General features: G+C 43.4%; 1 protein-coding gene across 2 annotated transcripts in view; it reads right to left on the bottom strand.

Moving 5' to 3' along the window:
- The window catches only part of GPR149 (G protein-coupled receptor 149), a 437,142-nt gene extending 422,775 nt beyond the window's left edge, over positions 1-14,367 (bottom strand). The window contains exons 1-2 of one of the 2 annotated variants that reach the window (XM_078666304.1): positions 12,983-14,367; positions 10,573-10,765 (exon numbers count right to left, since the gene is read on the bottom strand). In XM_078666304.1, coding sequence (XP_078522430.1) covers positions 10,573-10,765; positions 12,983-13,933 — 1,144 coding nt within the window. In that variant the 5' untranslated portion in view covers positions 13,934-14,367. The remainder of the gene's footprint in view (positions 1-10,572; positions 10,766-12,982) is intronic. The other variant, XM_078666303.1, reaches the window with a different exon arrangement.
- Between the last annotated feature and the right edge of the window lie 1,502 nt (positions 14,368-15,869).

Below are 15,869 nucleotides of genomic sequence, written 5' to 3'. Positions count from 1 at the left end.
GTCGTTGTCTGTCGACTTCAACCCCCTATCCTCTGCCCCTCCCCACTGCCTTACCGCTCTTTCCTGCACGGACCGCTCCTGTTTGCTATTGAGTTCATACTTCTTGGTTCTAATTTAATTTTCTCGTATACGTTGTTCTCCTAATGCATTTGTATAGGACATTCAACTATGCGTGTGTCTTTGTCCTATTTTGTGTGTGTATTAAACCTAGGCATTTTAGGGCAACATAGAGGGAACCAAGATTGCAATAGAAGAGAACAATTAAGGCAAAAACTGTTAAAAAGTTATATTATCTTTAATTAAACATACATGTATTAAAAATTACAGTTCATATATAACAAAACCAATAATGCACAGTTAATTACATAAAATCATATACAATTTATCAGAATAATCAAATTAAAATCAAACAGTGGCATTCATTAGTGTCTACGCGCGTTTCGGCGTTGGAAAAACGCCTTCTTCAGGAGCCACGGATATTTTTGTCCTATTTTGTAACATAAAGTCATTAGGCCCTTGGAGCCTCTTTTTGGGTTTGGCAGAGCCCAAGATCCCCTTTAAAGCTGCAGTCCTCTTGCCCCATCAAGTCTCCAGTTCCCCTACATCATTTGATGTGAGGGATCAATTTGGATCCCTTACCATCAGAGGAGCCTCAAATGGCTCAGGTGAAGAGAACCCCTGGCCCGGCCATTCATCCACCTTTGGGCCACTTGATCATATTGGTGGTTGCCCCGTCTTTTTTAGAGCAGTGTTATCATCAGAGATTTTCTCTGCCCTCATCTACCACATGAGGCCTAGTAGATAATGAAAATGTAAAATAGCCTGGATAAGCACTGAGAAGGCTCCATGCTTGCAGAGACATTTTGGTTTTTAGTTTAAAGAAAATAAACAGTTGCTGTGGGAGTGTTTTTTTTCTACCCTACAAAGATTGCTGAGCGGGCACTTCAAGCATGGTGCCCGCTTGGCAAATCTGCAGGGGGGTTATGAGGTGATTGCAGCGGCGGACTATCCTTCCACACCAAAAGGATTCCTGCCAGGCAGCAGTGTCATCTTAAGCAATCTAGGAGCACCTGGCAACACGTGTTTTGGGGGCTTTGTTTGGAACAACTTTGAATATTTTTACCTCTGCTAATTAAAGCCTGCATGATACTGCTAAATGAACTTTCAGAAATGGGGGTAGCGCAAAAACAAATGATATGTATCTTTTAGGTGGCCCAAAATTCCTTACACTAAAACTGGGTAAAGAGATACAGAGTCAGAGGTAGGCAGAGAGAAGTTAAAAAGCGGTGATATAAAAATGGAGGTGAGATAGAGAGAAATTTACTTTCCCAGGGGCACTTTGGTAGGTGGGCGTTCTGTCAGGCAGGTGGGGGTGCTTAAATAGGACAGGCAAGCCTCTTCTACACACAAGAAGACTGTCTACCATGGTCTAAACGACCCACTTAGTTGCTAACAAATGTTGTTGTGTTTCTAGGTCTGTTCTAAAATTCAAACCCTTAAGTAGCTTTAATAAAACGTTGTCTTGAAAATTACTATGAATGTTCAATTACTACTCAATTACTACTCCATGTCATCATCATCATCATCAAAGAACTTTGGGGCATATTACCAAGCCTGGCGATATTGGACTATCGCCGCTTTAGCGGCCGTTTTCGGCCGCTAAGCGGCGATAATTATATCGCCCTATTAGCAAGCTGTCGCTAACTGATGTTAGCGACAGCTTTTAGGCGAGAGCGAGCGGTTTGGGGCCCGCTTTGCATGTCAGCGATATTTATCGCTAATGACATGCAAAGTGGGTGTACCCAACCAGTTAGCGACTGAAAGCAGTCGCTAACGTCGCTATCGCCTATTAGCAAGGCAGGCGTAGCGATGAAAATATTCACGCTAAGCGCGAATACCTCCAAAAACTAACGCCTGCTCAGACCAGTTCTTAGCCATTATATCCAATGGGAGTTGGATATTGTGGCTAAGTCCTTGTTAGCGATAATGCTTGAATATCGCTAGATTCTCAGCGATATTCTCGCATTTCGCCGCTAACGCCTGAAATTTCACCGCATTTGAGATAAAAGTTGCTAATAGCATGTAATCTCTGCGATAAAATCAGACAAAGCACGGCGATAGAAAAAATGTCGCTAAGCTTAGTTAGCAATAATTTTCACTAGTTGTTGATAATAGGCCCCTTTATTCGGCTCTCTTAAAACCATCTAAGTATACAAAAGTCAAATATAAAACAACTATTTGCAATGATCCTATATTAAATTCAGTTACTTTTGATCACAAAGTGCTGTGATGGAATTGACAACGTAGTGGTAAAAAATAAGGTAAAACACACCTAAGAATGAATGAAACTCCATAAAAGACAGTTGTATAGTCTTATAATCTCAGTAAAAGTATAAAATACATTATACATATAAACTCTAAACACAAACTCCAGTCACTGGTTTCTTTTCACAGTAAGATTTATCACTGGCTGGGCATCCAGGTCAACCATCACATACTAGATTACCTGACATACTTGCCCCCTTATCTGCTTGAGCTGCAAATTTCGGATGCCTGTACCAAACATTCAGTAAAAAACAGCTTACAGCTAAAACAGTTAGATCCGAAGAGTCAGACTTTAAGATACTACAGGCAACCTGGTGCTGTTTGACTGCCATAATCAGACATATTGGTAGTACCCATTTCCTTCGGGAGAAATAGTATTTGGAAAATAAAAATAACATGTGTCCCTGTGTTTCCGGGGGCCAAGCTGCATGCAGGACATATAACTGAATCTAGGTCTTTGGTCCAGTAATAAATGACCTAAGTGGTAAGCAGACATACGGAACCTCACATTTAAGCTTTTCACTAATGGCGGCGAATTGAAATCCAGAGAGGGCTTCAACTTAGGCCTTGACGTGGCTCATAAAAACTGGTAGTTAAGAGTCCGGAGGTCCTGCACATTGCATACCCATTTGACACATATGCTCGGTACTTCACCTTTACACTTGCCAATTCTTTTTTGCAAGACCTCCCAGGGATATTCCATAAGCTGGTCATTCCCAGCAACCTACACCAAGTTGCAACATGTTGGAACCGGTATGTTACACCTACAACGCAACTTTTACGTAGCATTCCGTTACAACGCAGATTTTACAACGCGGGATCCATTACATCGGATGTCATTACAATGCATGGCATTACATCGCAGATGCTATTACAACGCATACTATTACATCGTAAGTATTGGTAAGTATTTAATTTTTTTTAATTTCATTTAATATTATTTAATTGATTTAATTATTATTAATTATAAAAAAAATATTTATTTTTGTTTTTAAATATTATAAATTAAATATATTAATTTAAGTGATTTTTTAAATAAGTATGAGTATAGGAGTATATGTTTTGGGTTACTGAGGTATATGTTTTGGGGTGTTTGGGTATTTATAGGTTTTAGGGCAGGGTTTGGGTTTTGGGGTACAGGGGTGTTTTTAGGTTTTAGGGTAGAGTTTGGGTTTTGGGGTACAGGGATGTTTTTAGGTTTTAGGGTAGGGTTTGGGTTTTGGGATACAGGGGTGTTTTTAGGTTTTAGGGCAGGGTTTGGGTTTTGGGGTACAGGGGTGTTTTTAGGTTTTAGGGTAGGGTTTGGGTTTTGGGGTACAGGGGTGTTTTTAGGTTTTAGGGCAGGGTTTGGGTTTTGGGATACAGGGGTGTTTTTAGGTTTTAGGGCAGGGTTTGGGTTTTGGGGTACAGGGGTGTTTTTAGGTTTTAGGGTAGGGTTTGGGTTTTGGGGTACAGGGGTGTTTTTAGGTTTTAGGGCAGGGTTTGGGTTTTGGGGTACAGGGGTGTTTTTAGGTTTTAGGGTAGGGTTTGGGTTTTGGGGTACAGGGGTGTTTTTATGTTTTAGGGCAGGGTTTGGGTTTTGGGGTACAGGGGTGTTTTTAGGTTTTAGGGCAGGGTTTGGGTTTTGGGGTACAGGGGTGTTTTTAGGTTTTAGGGCAGGGTTTGGGTTTTGGGGTACAGGGGTGTTTTTAGGTTTTAGGGTAGGGTTTGGGTTTTGGGGTACAGGGGTGTTTTTAGGTTTTAGGGCAGGGTTTGGGTTTTGGGGTACAGGGGTGTTTTTAGGTTTTAGGGCAGGGTTTGGGTTTTGGGGTACAGGGGTGTTTTTAGGTTTTAGGGTAGGGTTTGGGTTTTGGGGTACAGGGGTGTTTTTAGGTTTTAGGGCAGGGTTTGGGTTTAGGGATAATTAAATTATATTTACCATTTTAAAATTAATTGAAATATATTTAATAAATTAAATTAATTATTTTACATTAATAACATTTTTTATTAAATTAATTAAATTAAATAAATTAATATTATTAATTTAATTTAATTTCATTATAAAAAATATGTACATTAAACTAATTACTTTTTTTAATTAAATTAAATTAATTACAATTTTTATTATATTTACATTTATTAAATAGATATTATTTTATTAAATTAAATTAATGACAATTTTTAAATGTCTTTTAATTAAATTATTTTAAAAAAATTATTTACAATAAACTAAATAACATTTTTAACAAAAAATTCAACTTACCTATACTTACGATGTAATGCCATGCGTTGTAATAGCATCTGCGATGTAATGCCATGCATTGTAATGACATCCGTTGTAATGGATCCCGCGTTGTAAAATCTGCGTTGTAACGGAATGCGTTGTAATACAACGCGTTGTACTGACACCAATCCGTTGGAACCACATCATTTGTTCAACACTGCGAATGGCTAAAAAGCCCGTCAGTGACTCACAGTAGTCAATTAACTCCGGTGTGGTTCACAATCACAGCCAGTACATGATGGGTTTTATTAAATCAATGTTCTTGATTCTTTTAATACCAAGATTAAAAAACAGGGGGATCAAAGGAGTGCTGGTCGGAACAGAAACAAGAGATCTTACATAAGTATTCTCACACACCGCCAGTCTATGAGTGTCAGCATGACCACAGATCTCGGCTCAGTAGTGTGCAGTACTTTGGGCTTTGTCATGGTAGACTTCTAGGGTTGGGGTTATTGACCGTGTCTGGGTCTGCTTGTGGAATCTCAATATGGACATAAAAATATGACATAAAGTTGGATAACTTTTATCATTCTGCGATTCCCATCCTAATGAATCAGTCAACCTGACCCCCCAGTAATCAGAGGTCTTTAACCTCTCAAGGGAGTTGTCTGCAATTTTAGCTGCCCTTGAACTGACCGTACCCTTTTTAAAGACCATAACTTCTGTTTTATCTATGTTAATTCCCATGCCCATGAATTTATCTAGTAAGTTCTGGAGGCCTATTGGGGTCTTTGAGATAAGTAGAAATTCCTCTGCGAACAGCAAAATCAGCATTTTATTTCCACTAAGAACAGGGTAATCATTACTTCAGTTCATAAGTTTATTGGCCACCCCATTAATCTACAAGGAGAATGAAGTGGGGGTCAAAACACACCCCTGATGCACCCCGCGATGGATGGGAACCTTGCTAGTTCCTTTGCCTTGCCTCCTCCCGCCAAACCTGGGCGTAATTATCCCCGTGCAATCTTGCGTTCAAATTTAACAATTTTTAAGGGGCTCCCATGCCTAGTAGAACCATCCAGAGGGTCTCCCAGGGTACGAGGTCGAATGCTGCTCCAAGTGAGTATGTGAACCTGAATATTTGATTGCATGTGCTTGTTCCCACTTGAAATCCCACCTGGTTGGTGGACAGGATCTCATTATCATCCATCTATGTTTGCAATTTGTCAAAGACTTGCCTCGCGAAGATTTTCTGCAGGTTGTGAATTAAACTATTCGGCCAATAGTTTGAAAGAGCTAAAGTGTCTCCTTCCGTGCGAAGACCAATTATCTCTGTCCACCTCCACATCTCTGGGATTTCACCCCAGCAGCTATTGCATTTGACAATAAGTTGATATACGGGCCCACACTGATTGCTCAGACTTGTACAAATCGCCGGGTATCTGGTCTGGTCCAGGGGCCTTGAAAGCTTTTAGTCTATTAACGGCCACAAGAGTGTCATCTAGGCTACAAGTCAGATCGATATTGCTATCACCAGAGAGTGTAGCAGAAATTGGGGGATTCGTTTTATCTCCTATAAAATCTACAGAGCTAACATATCCTCTTCAGGCATATATTGTAGAGAAGCAGTCTACCCAGTTCTTTGACTGTATGTAGTAACAACACTAGGCCTAGACACTGTCTAGGCTCCTGTGTGCAATGATGTGCCAAAAAAGAGCAATTATCCTCCCACCTGGCATCTGCTAGTAAATCCCACCAGTTCTTATCTGCCAAATCCCTTTTGGATCTTACAAGCACGACCTTATACCTAAGCCACACAGCAACTACACCTAGGTGACTGCACTCTCTGATGGCCCTCCTGAGCTTACTCTTTGCCAATTTACACTCCTTGTTGAACCACTTGTGGCCCCTCCCAACAATAGGATTCTTCCTGGTCACCTTGTTAATAAATACAGCTTGCAGTGCCTCCTAAAATTCCATGTGGGTGGCTAACACACACTTGGGGATTAGACAAGCATTTTCAAAATCATAAAGGAAATGTAGAAACAGATCACATGTATTTAAATGCAGTTCACTGTCATCAAGAACCTGGGGCCAAGAAATTCTTCTAAATTTATTTGATAAAATTAGCTCCTGTGTTGTCAACATACATCTTGGTAAACCTCTTTTAACCCCTTCGCTGCGGGGTGTTTTCACCTGCTGTGCGGGGGGTGAGGGGGCGCGTGCGGCGCCGCCGTGCTTGTGACGAGTTCGGCTCGTCATGAGGCACAGTGGAGCTGTGCTCATGACGAGCGGAGATCGTCACGGCCACACCCATTTTGGAACGTTCAGTACAGCGGGGAAATTATCCCCTCGTGTGAACGTTCCAACGGCCATGACGAGCTCAGCTCGTCATGAGCACAGCTCAACCGTGTCTCATGACGAGCTGAGCTCGTCATGAGCATGGAAAGTGTTAAGAAGAGGAGCCTCCAGAGTTACAAACAGGGGGTTATAGTTACTATCAGACAGTGGAATAACTACCATGTCTTTTATCGGAGACCAAATTCTAGTATCTAACTGGATGTAGATAATAATACTGCGGCTGGGGCCCCTTTTAATTGTGAGCTGTCTATCTATGTCGGAGCGAGTCGTACTATTGCATGCCCTTAAACTCCCCCCAACCACCAGAGAAGTAAGCTGAAGAGCAGGATTAGTAAAATAATGCCACTGAACTTTAAATGACAGATTTGGGATGCCCCCAATTTTCATCTTCCTCCTCAATCAAAGCATTTATTAAAAGGGATGGTTTGAAAGAGACATTGAAATCAACTGCCACCATGATTTTAGCCTGATGCTGGTAGGAGCTTGTCAAATCATCTAGCATAGTCAGCACTGGAGAATCAATACCTGAGGAAAAAGACCTAGCAGAATCTTTAAAGACAGTCAGGATTAATCTTGTAGAGAAAGTAAGCTGAATCCCAATTAGGTCAAGGGAATCGATTTATAGCAGTTTGTAAGTGCAGGCAATAGAATCATTTATGAAACTAGCTATATCCCAACTAGCTCTACCTGCTTTCTTTGGATCAGTCGCTTAGACACTATGTGCCTGATTACGAGTTTCAGTGGGGCAGGTGGTACTTCACCGATGTGCCTCCGCACCGCCGAGACTCGCTGCTGCCCGACCGCAAGATTACAAGTTATTTGTAGTCTGGCAGGTGGGCGGTGTGGTTTTCCCATCGTGGTGCCTCTTTTAAAGGAACCGGGGCCTTTGAAAAAGTCACCGCGGTGGGAACGCCTCACACGGTTCCTGCTCGGCATGGACCCAAAATTCCATGCCGTGCAGGAACTTTTGTGCATGCACACAGGGGGGCTCTTGTTGTGCACCCAGTGCGGTGCACAAAGGAGAGGAGGCACAGGGGGGGCCCATAGAGTTCCCTTTGTTATGTTTCCTCCAAGGTTTAAATGGAGGAGGAACTGCCATGTAAACTCTGGAGAAGAGGAAACTCAAAGTATGCATGGTGGTGCCGCTGCGGTCTAGCCAAGCATATTGGGACCTCTGACCAGCACGCCACCTCCAGGGAACAGCGGTCCCAGGGTGGTCCAACTGCTCAACTCGTAATGGGGCAGTCGGACCACCGGTGCAGCAGTGGCTGGATCCGCCACCACCAGTCGGGTCGTCCTCGGACCGCCGGACTCGTAATTGGGCCCTATATGTAGAATAACCATTGATATACACTTTCTCCAGAGCCCATGTCTCCTTAAAAATGAAAATGTTGTTTTTATCAATAAATGCAAACCAGCCAGGATTAGAACGTTTGGAATGGATTCTTGCTAAGCGTCCAGGAGACCACAGACAAACCCATTTTAGCCCCAGTATCCATCTCAGATGTACACTTGGGATCCCCAACCTCAGTTACACAGCTAACATCTGTTTCAAGATTGACTTTACTTGGCTCCAAGTCTAAGTCATCAGCAACGATAGAGTTAATAACAGCTGGTAACAAAAATATCAGCTGGTAAAGTGGCAGATAGAGCCCTTGAGGCAGAGGGTGCATTAACTAAGGTGTACTCTTGAAAGGTAGGTGTTTCTGCTGGGCCAATTATAGTGATAACTGTAAAAATGGCAGTACTACTACTAGTCAACTAAGGGATAATTGCAGTAGGAATATTACTAGAAATATGCTTTTGAGTACTGGGAGTTCCAACTCCATGTCAGTTCATGCTTGTATTTTAACTTTCTGAACTCTGACAATTATACTTTGCATAGATTTCTATAGGTTTGAATTAGGGAACACTCCAATATTGCACCATACATTGAAAGCTTAAAGAAAAGCAATTTCAATGGGGTCCGCTCCAAGAGCTTTTAAAACCGCAAATATAGCAATATAAGTGACTTATGAGAGAATTTGTTAGCCAATAGAATTATTATTTGAGTTATTTTCAACAAAAGTTAGCTGTTAACTAAACAATTGTTCACTTCATGTTGGGAAGAGAAGTATGCTGAGTATGATTAATAATGATAAAACCAATGTGCATTTGAAGTAGGGTAGATCTGTATACTGGGTATTGTCATTGTTAATAAGGATAAAATGGCTGTGCGCTTCAAGTAGGATGGAGCTGTATCCTGAGTACATTCTTGTAGGAGGGTTGTAAATGTAGGCTGTGCTCAACAGTTAGCCATGGGTAGAACAGACAAGCATGCAAAACATGTTCTGTCTACACTCATTGAAGAGTAATACTAGTTTAGAACTTGGGTGTCATGATATGTCATCCTATATGAGTGGCCATATTGAATTTGATCTCTAACATGGAAGGATGAAGCTCTGTTATCTTTGTAAGTGAAGTGGATTTGACTGTGTAACCATTTCAAATGTGAGGTTCAATCACAGGTTCATCATCAGTGGGCTCTACTGAACTTCTTTCTACATGTTGCTTTTTTTTCGGCACTGCTTTTATCCATTCACTCTAAGGGTGTTTTAGGAAGAAATCAAAGTACCCACATTTCATAACACATTTGTTCACAAGAAACTTCCATACTTCCATAAACATATCTCTCTTTGTCACCAACCCTGACCCCCCTCCACACCATAATTGATATTCTGTACATTGCTTTATGCATTACCCAGGATATAAATGACTTAGCCAGTTAGAATCAGGCAATACATGTCAATCTTCAAAGTGGCTATAACTCAGGTGCAAACCTTAATGTTTTCTAGAGGGAACACCTTTCTTTGATGCATGCACACATTTGAGAAACATAAATCACAAAGTATCTCATTTATATGCAACACCGGTACATTGTAATTTCATTCAGAATCTATTTAGTCTCTGTAGGCTCAATCTGCTTACACAGGATCCATAATTTAAAACAGTTTTTCCCTGAGGGCACACTTGGTGTTTTTTTTAGAGTCTTTCAGAGCACACAACACACACGCAGGAGCAGAGATTGCAGGAGCACCTCCTCCCTGAGGTGGAACTGCCTCCAACTTAAAACATGGGGGAGTGTGGGGTATCCATCAATAAAGTCTAGAATACAAATTATAGCAAAACAAGTATCAGGGAAAATTTCTTTTTTGGCTTGAGTTTCTGAGACCCAAATCACCATGACATTTCTCACACATCACCTCAGACAATGCAGGAACACTCCCTCCTTAAGGTGGTGCTGCTGGGTACCAGGTGGAATGTGGTGGAAGGGGTGCTCAGCATGAACTGTACAGTATGAACCAGCTCTGACCGGCTCTTTAACCTCTCTTCCCTACCCTTTTCGGTTGACTGAGGCAAAGTCAGCCCCTATTTACACAGATGCAGACTCTGTCAGTTCTCACCTACAGATAGTTGAGGTCAGTTAGGGATGGGTTGGCTCACGCTTTGCTTGAAGCCCTTCCCACCTTGGCTTGTGGACTTAATCAGTGGTTATGACAATTTCCCTGTGAGAAGAGCCTGTTACGACAAAGAATCCGGCAAATCGCTTATCCACCTTTACCCTGGCACTCACTTTTGTATCATCTACATCACACAATAACATTCATTCTTACAAAGAAAGGGAAAAAAGTATAATATCCTACTTTTACTTTCTTCAGAAGACAGAGAGTATAGGTTCTTCCTGCAGTTAATAAAGCAGCCACAAGGGAGGTGGATCCAGTGCTCCGACAAGACAAATACCGGAGTGATGGAGGCGGCAAGCAAGGTGAGAAGGAAGGTCAAAGTCTCAAAAGAAGGACTTTGCAGGCCCACAAGGTGCTCAACGGCCAATTGTATCTGGAAGGAAGAGGATTGGAAAATTAAGTTTTCAGGCAAAACAGTATTCTGAATTCTTAAAATGTGTGGAAATATGCATTTTATGGCTTAAGAAACATGAAGTGAAAATGATCTGGCAGAAGATTTACTGAGCATTTAATCCATTACTTATGCTGGGTATCCAGCTTAGATCTTACACTAATCATGGTACAATGAAAAAATATTGATTATAAGTGAAGAAACCAACCTTCGTTATGATAATCTATTATGTCCTGTTATGTACATGGCTCCTGCCTATGAAGGAGTCAGGGTATTCTGCGTTTGTACTTTTCGCAACATAACATAGCTTTGAACACTGGATTGATTTTATAAGGCGCTTTACTTCTCTAATTCCAGACAATGTTTTCCAAAAACGTTTCCCCATAAAACAATGTATATGTATGCGTAGGGACTGTGGATTAGTAGTTGTAACTTCTAATACTGTATGTAGGTGGATATTTTGAAGCAATTTCCTGATCAAATCAATATTCCAAAATATAAGAAAATTAAAAATATCAGCATGGTCGCACTGGGACTGAAGATAGTCCTGGACACCAAATTATGAGTGGACCTCATTAGCGAATTAGATAGCTAAAAAAGTGCCCACATTTGCAAATTAGTGCAGTTTTAAACTTGTAAAGACACGCTGTATAGGTGCTTTGCAAGGTATGGGAGACTATATGCATTTGTGCTTGCTGCAAGCAATTTTGAATTAATATCGGAAAAATCAACAGTAAAAAACAGACCACCAGACCACAAAACTGGCCCACAAGCAGATAAAAAAACAGTCCATACAGCAATCTGTAAGATCAGACCGTACAGCACAGCCTGATTGCCCTAAGGGCCAGTCAAACCCTGAGTATCAGTCGCCCAACCAGTAAGCCAGACCAAATTCTTCTCTGTCACATTAACCAGAGACTCAATAACTCTTGACCGTGGCCTGATTCTGTTCCCCATTTATTCACTAGGGGCTCACAGCTAGTCTGTCTCTGTGCACTTTTAGTAACTTAGGGACAAGAAAATTATTCGCTGAGGCTGGTAGCTGCTCAGCTGAACTGGAGTAGGGGTTAAAAAAACTTGTCATCCTGACAGCACGATCTGCCTCAAGAATTCAGCATAGATCGAAAAAGCCTTCATGATGTCAATAGATAACGTAACACATGTGTGCGAGATTTACAAGCAGGCACTATATAAGAAATGGGCATTGTGAAAGAATAATGTATTAGTGACATGAGCCTGTTAAGTTCTGAGTTCACATGCTACATATAAAGGACTTGGACCAAAGATAGTGTCTGAACCAGCAGTTTAGGAAAATGTGATGGTTTAAAGTGTACAAAAGAATGTAAAACAAGAATGTGAATCCCAAACAATCAAATGACAACCATTTACGATAAAGTTAACTACATCTTTAGAAACAGCTATTTTTACAAGTGTAAAATAGTTAAGATTGGACAGCACTGTAAAAGCACCACTTTCATCTCTTTGAAACGATGGGGCATATGTACAAAGAAGTGGCGGAGTGAGGCGTTAGCCGTCATGGCTTAACGCCTCACTCCCCCACTTCAGAAACGCAAGGCTGCACCATATTTACAGGAATACAATGCAGCCTTGCATTTCCCCCTCCACTGGTGCTACATTTAGCAGCCTGACCCCAACATACGCACCCTTGCACCATAGTGCAAGGGTGTCTGCGTGCAGGGGAGGATTGTTTACGATCAGGAAGGTGTCCCTTCCTGCACATAAACAATCTTGAAATGCCGTTTTGTCACTTCTATGTGTGGCAGCACACATGGAAAAAGAAAAAAACGAGGAGAAATAAAGCATTTCTCCTTGTTGCGTCATGTTAAGACCAGGTTTTCCCTGGTCCTAATTCTGGCGCTGCCTCCTATTTACGCCTCCCTTGTAAATAGGAGGCAGCGTGAGAATCAAAGGGTGTTGCTGTGGAACGGCCACCACAACACCCACTGCCCACCCCTTTCACACTAAGCACAGAGTGAAAGGGTGCCTTATCTACAAGGCTTAATGCTGCCTTGTAAATTAGGGGAAGCCCCTATCGCCACTACAACGTCAGAAAAAGTGACGTTCCCGTGGTGATAGGGCCTGGTACATATGCCCCTATATGTGCATTTAACCCCAACATCATTTTGAGATGACTTCTCACATAACTATAGTATTTTCAACAGTAAAGTTATTTTTTACCATCAGTGGCATCCATAATACCACTTTTAGCAAAGCAAGTATCAAGGAAAATCGTTTCTGTGCGAAGAGTACGGCAAGGTTCCTCCTGCTCAGCGCGCTGCTTGAGTATGGGAGATCCAAGCCGCTGGGGCTTTTCTGGAACACCATCTCAGAGCTCTGGCCCTGCTCGCCCAAGTTCCGCAAGGTCCTATCCAAAGGGTCCCCGGGAGCCAGGAAAGAATCGTTGCTGCCCAGGGTGGTCCCTCTGGAAATTTCTTGGTAGTTGGCGAAAAGGCGCTTCTGATGGTCATCGGAGCACAGGAGCTGGTGTGTTAGGGGGACAGAAAAAACAGTCAGGATGCAAAAGCAAAGTGAGTATAAAGCAAAGAGGAAGAGGACATAGGAACTGGTGCAGTCGGTCAGGCACCCCCAGGATGTGGGTGCGTACGCGCCCCACCCACAGAGCGGCAGCCCACTGATGAGCAGGCTCACTGTCCAAATGGCATAGATCACCCACATCATCCTCACAGGCTTCCTGGTCGTGTCATGGTGGCCCTGCTTCCGGGATATGTAGAAGTTGTACAAAACTATAAAAGACGCCTTCAAGGTGCTTGAAACCCCCTGGAACAAATACAGAAGTGCAGAGGTGGTGCACAGGGGCTGTGGGGTGGTGCCGCCCGACCACTGCATCAGAAGGAAGATAGTCACCGGTGGGACGCTCAGCAGGTCGTCCACCGACAGCGAGGCAACCATCACCGACAGGGTGCTTTTGGTGGGCATCCTAAGCAAAGACACAATAGAGTAGGCACTGCCCAGCAGTGTTAGGAATGTGATGCCAGAGGTCAGGCAGAACAAGAGAACATTCAAACTTTTCTGCCCTTTCGGAAAATCCACCATGTCGTGGTTCTGGACAAAGATATTGGTGCCATTCGTTGACCAGTGACTTGGTGTCTCTGACATGGTCTTTTGCATTCGTCTGGGTCCTTTTTGTTATCACTGATGCTGCAGAAGGCACAATTTTCTCAAGTGAACCATGGCAGCCGGCTGTCCTGTTCTGCAGTATTTTCTCTTGTTGATTTTTTTTGATTTTTTTATTCAAAAACCCCTCTTGAGGGAGCCACCCATCACCTCTTCTGCGCTCAGCCGACGAGCAATCGCATCCATTCCAGTTATCCCGAGGGCACCAGTTGCTGAGAGCACCGTAGCAGCCCCTCGGAGTCGGCAGCCTGCACCGCGCGCACGTTCACATCTCTATTTCCATTTCCAAACCCTTCAGCGCCACCAGGTCACAAAGTTTGCTGCCGATCCAGCCAGCGTCGGCGGGATTCCCAGATCCCCCGCCTTGGCTCCGAAGCGCGGGCGCCGAGAAGGCGGAACGTTCCGGGTGAGGCGCTCCTGGGCTCAGTGAGAATCTGGAGTGCGGAATGAAAGTCTCTCGGATACGGCGAGTGCTGCTGAGAGCTGCAGGAGGGCGGAGCCTGGCACCCAGCAGCGGAGAGAAAGAGGGAGAAGGAATACACTCTCACAGAGCTGCCCCCGGCGCGTGCCCTTTACTACACAAGGCACATCTGCAGTCACGCGCGCGCCCAGCCCAGGCTGAGCACCGCTGTCACTCCCAAGTGGCACCGCTCTCTACAGCTATCTCTTACACAAGGCACCGCAAGAACAAAGGTGGGGGTTACTGCTTTGATACCTTACCCTCATCACAGCTAAGGAAGGACGACTGCTAAGAATAAATAATTGCCACAAAGATGTGTATATATTTGCAGCTCTTAATTTGTGGCAGACCCTATTTCCAACAATGTTGCCATATGATGGCATTTCCATGGGCGTGTTTTACATTTTAATTATAAGAGCTTATGTATAAATAGCGCATCTGATCTCTGTAACTGACTAGGTAGAATTGCAACGTGTGTTTGTGTTCAGATGCCAACCGCTGGAAAATAACGCGGGACTTGATAAGAACCAGTGCCACTGGAATTATGTGGCAAAGATGGACCAAATTATTCGGCAGGGTCGCAGTAAAAATATGCAAATTAATGTTGTATAACGTGGCACATTTTGTGATAGTATTAGTTCATTCGTTTGGTATTTATTTACTGATGTTAACATAGGATGCTCAAGGGTTTTCCCTTATTAATATCAGTTGAACGCCTAAACACATCAGTAAGTAATGAAAGGTGGCGAGCTAGGGGCGGCTCTAGGCTCATGGCGGCCCTGGGCAGAGAGCGTAGGTAGGGGGCCCCGGAAGAGGGGGTCCGGGCGGGGCGGAGCGCGGAGGCCAGTGAAGAGGGGGGTCAGGGTGTTTGGAAGTGGGACAGAGCCGGAGGCTGCCAAATCTCTGCCAGGGGCCACCACGCAGATATGTATCTATCCTCAGAGGATTATTATAATAAGGATATATATTGGCGTGGTGGCCCCTGGGGTTTGGTGGCCCTGTACAGGTGCACAGCTTGCACATGCCTAAGGCCGCCCCTGGACGAGTCAACCTTCGTTAAGAGCCTTCCGCTGCACTGAAGCACGGCACGAGTCCTAAAAAAAAAGTGGGGGGACGCTGACGTCACAACAGGAAGTCACGTCACGAAAAGGTGGTGCACTCAGTTGCAGTTTATAGTTATCGAGCTCCCGGTAAAATAAGTGGGGGGACCACCTGCTTGGTACCCCGACTCGAGAAAAGTAATTGATTGAATGCTCGAATAAATCCCAGGCGCTCGGGCCGCAGTCCAGTCCATCCTTATGTTTTCACACCATGCCACCTCAGTTTGGACCCAGACATATGCAAATCAGTCTTGACCCTGCTCCAATGGGAACAGTCCAGCCTAACTTTGTTCTTTACTTTACTGGGCCTTTAGCAGTGTAGCAACATCGTGTAGCTGCTTTTTTTTAAAAGTAAGTTTTGATCTACTTA

This window comes from Lissotriton helveticus, chromosome 11 (genome assembly GCF_964261635.1).
Source record: "Lissotriton helveticus chromosome 11, aLisHel1.1, whole genome shotgun sequence".
Taxonomy (NCBI): domain Eukaryota; kingdom Metazoa; phylum Chordata; class Amphibia; order Caudata; family Salamandridae; genus Lissotriton; species Lissotriton helveticus.
The sequence above is the reverse complement of the archived record's forward strand: the minus strand, read 5'-3'. Positions and strand labels throughout refer to the sequence as shown.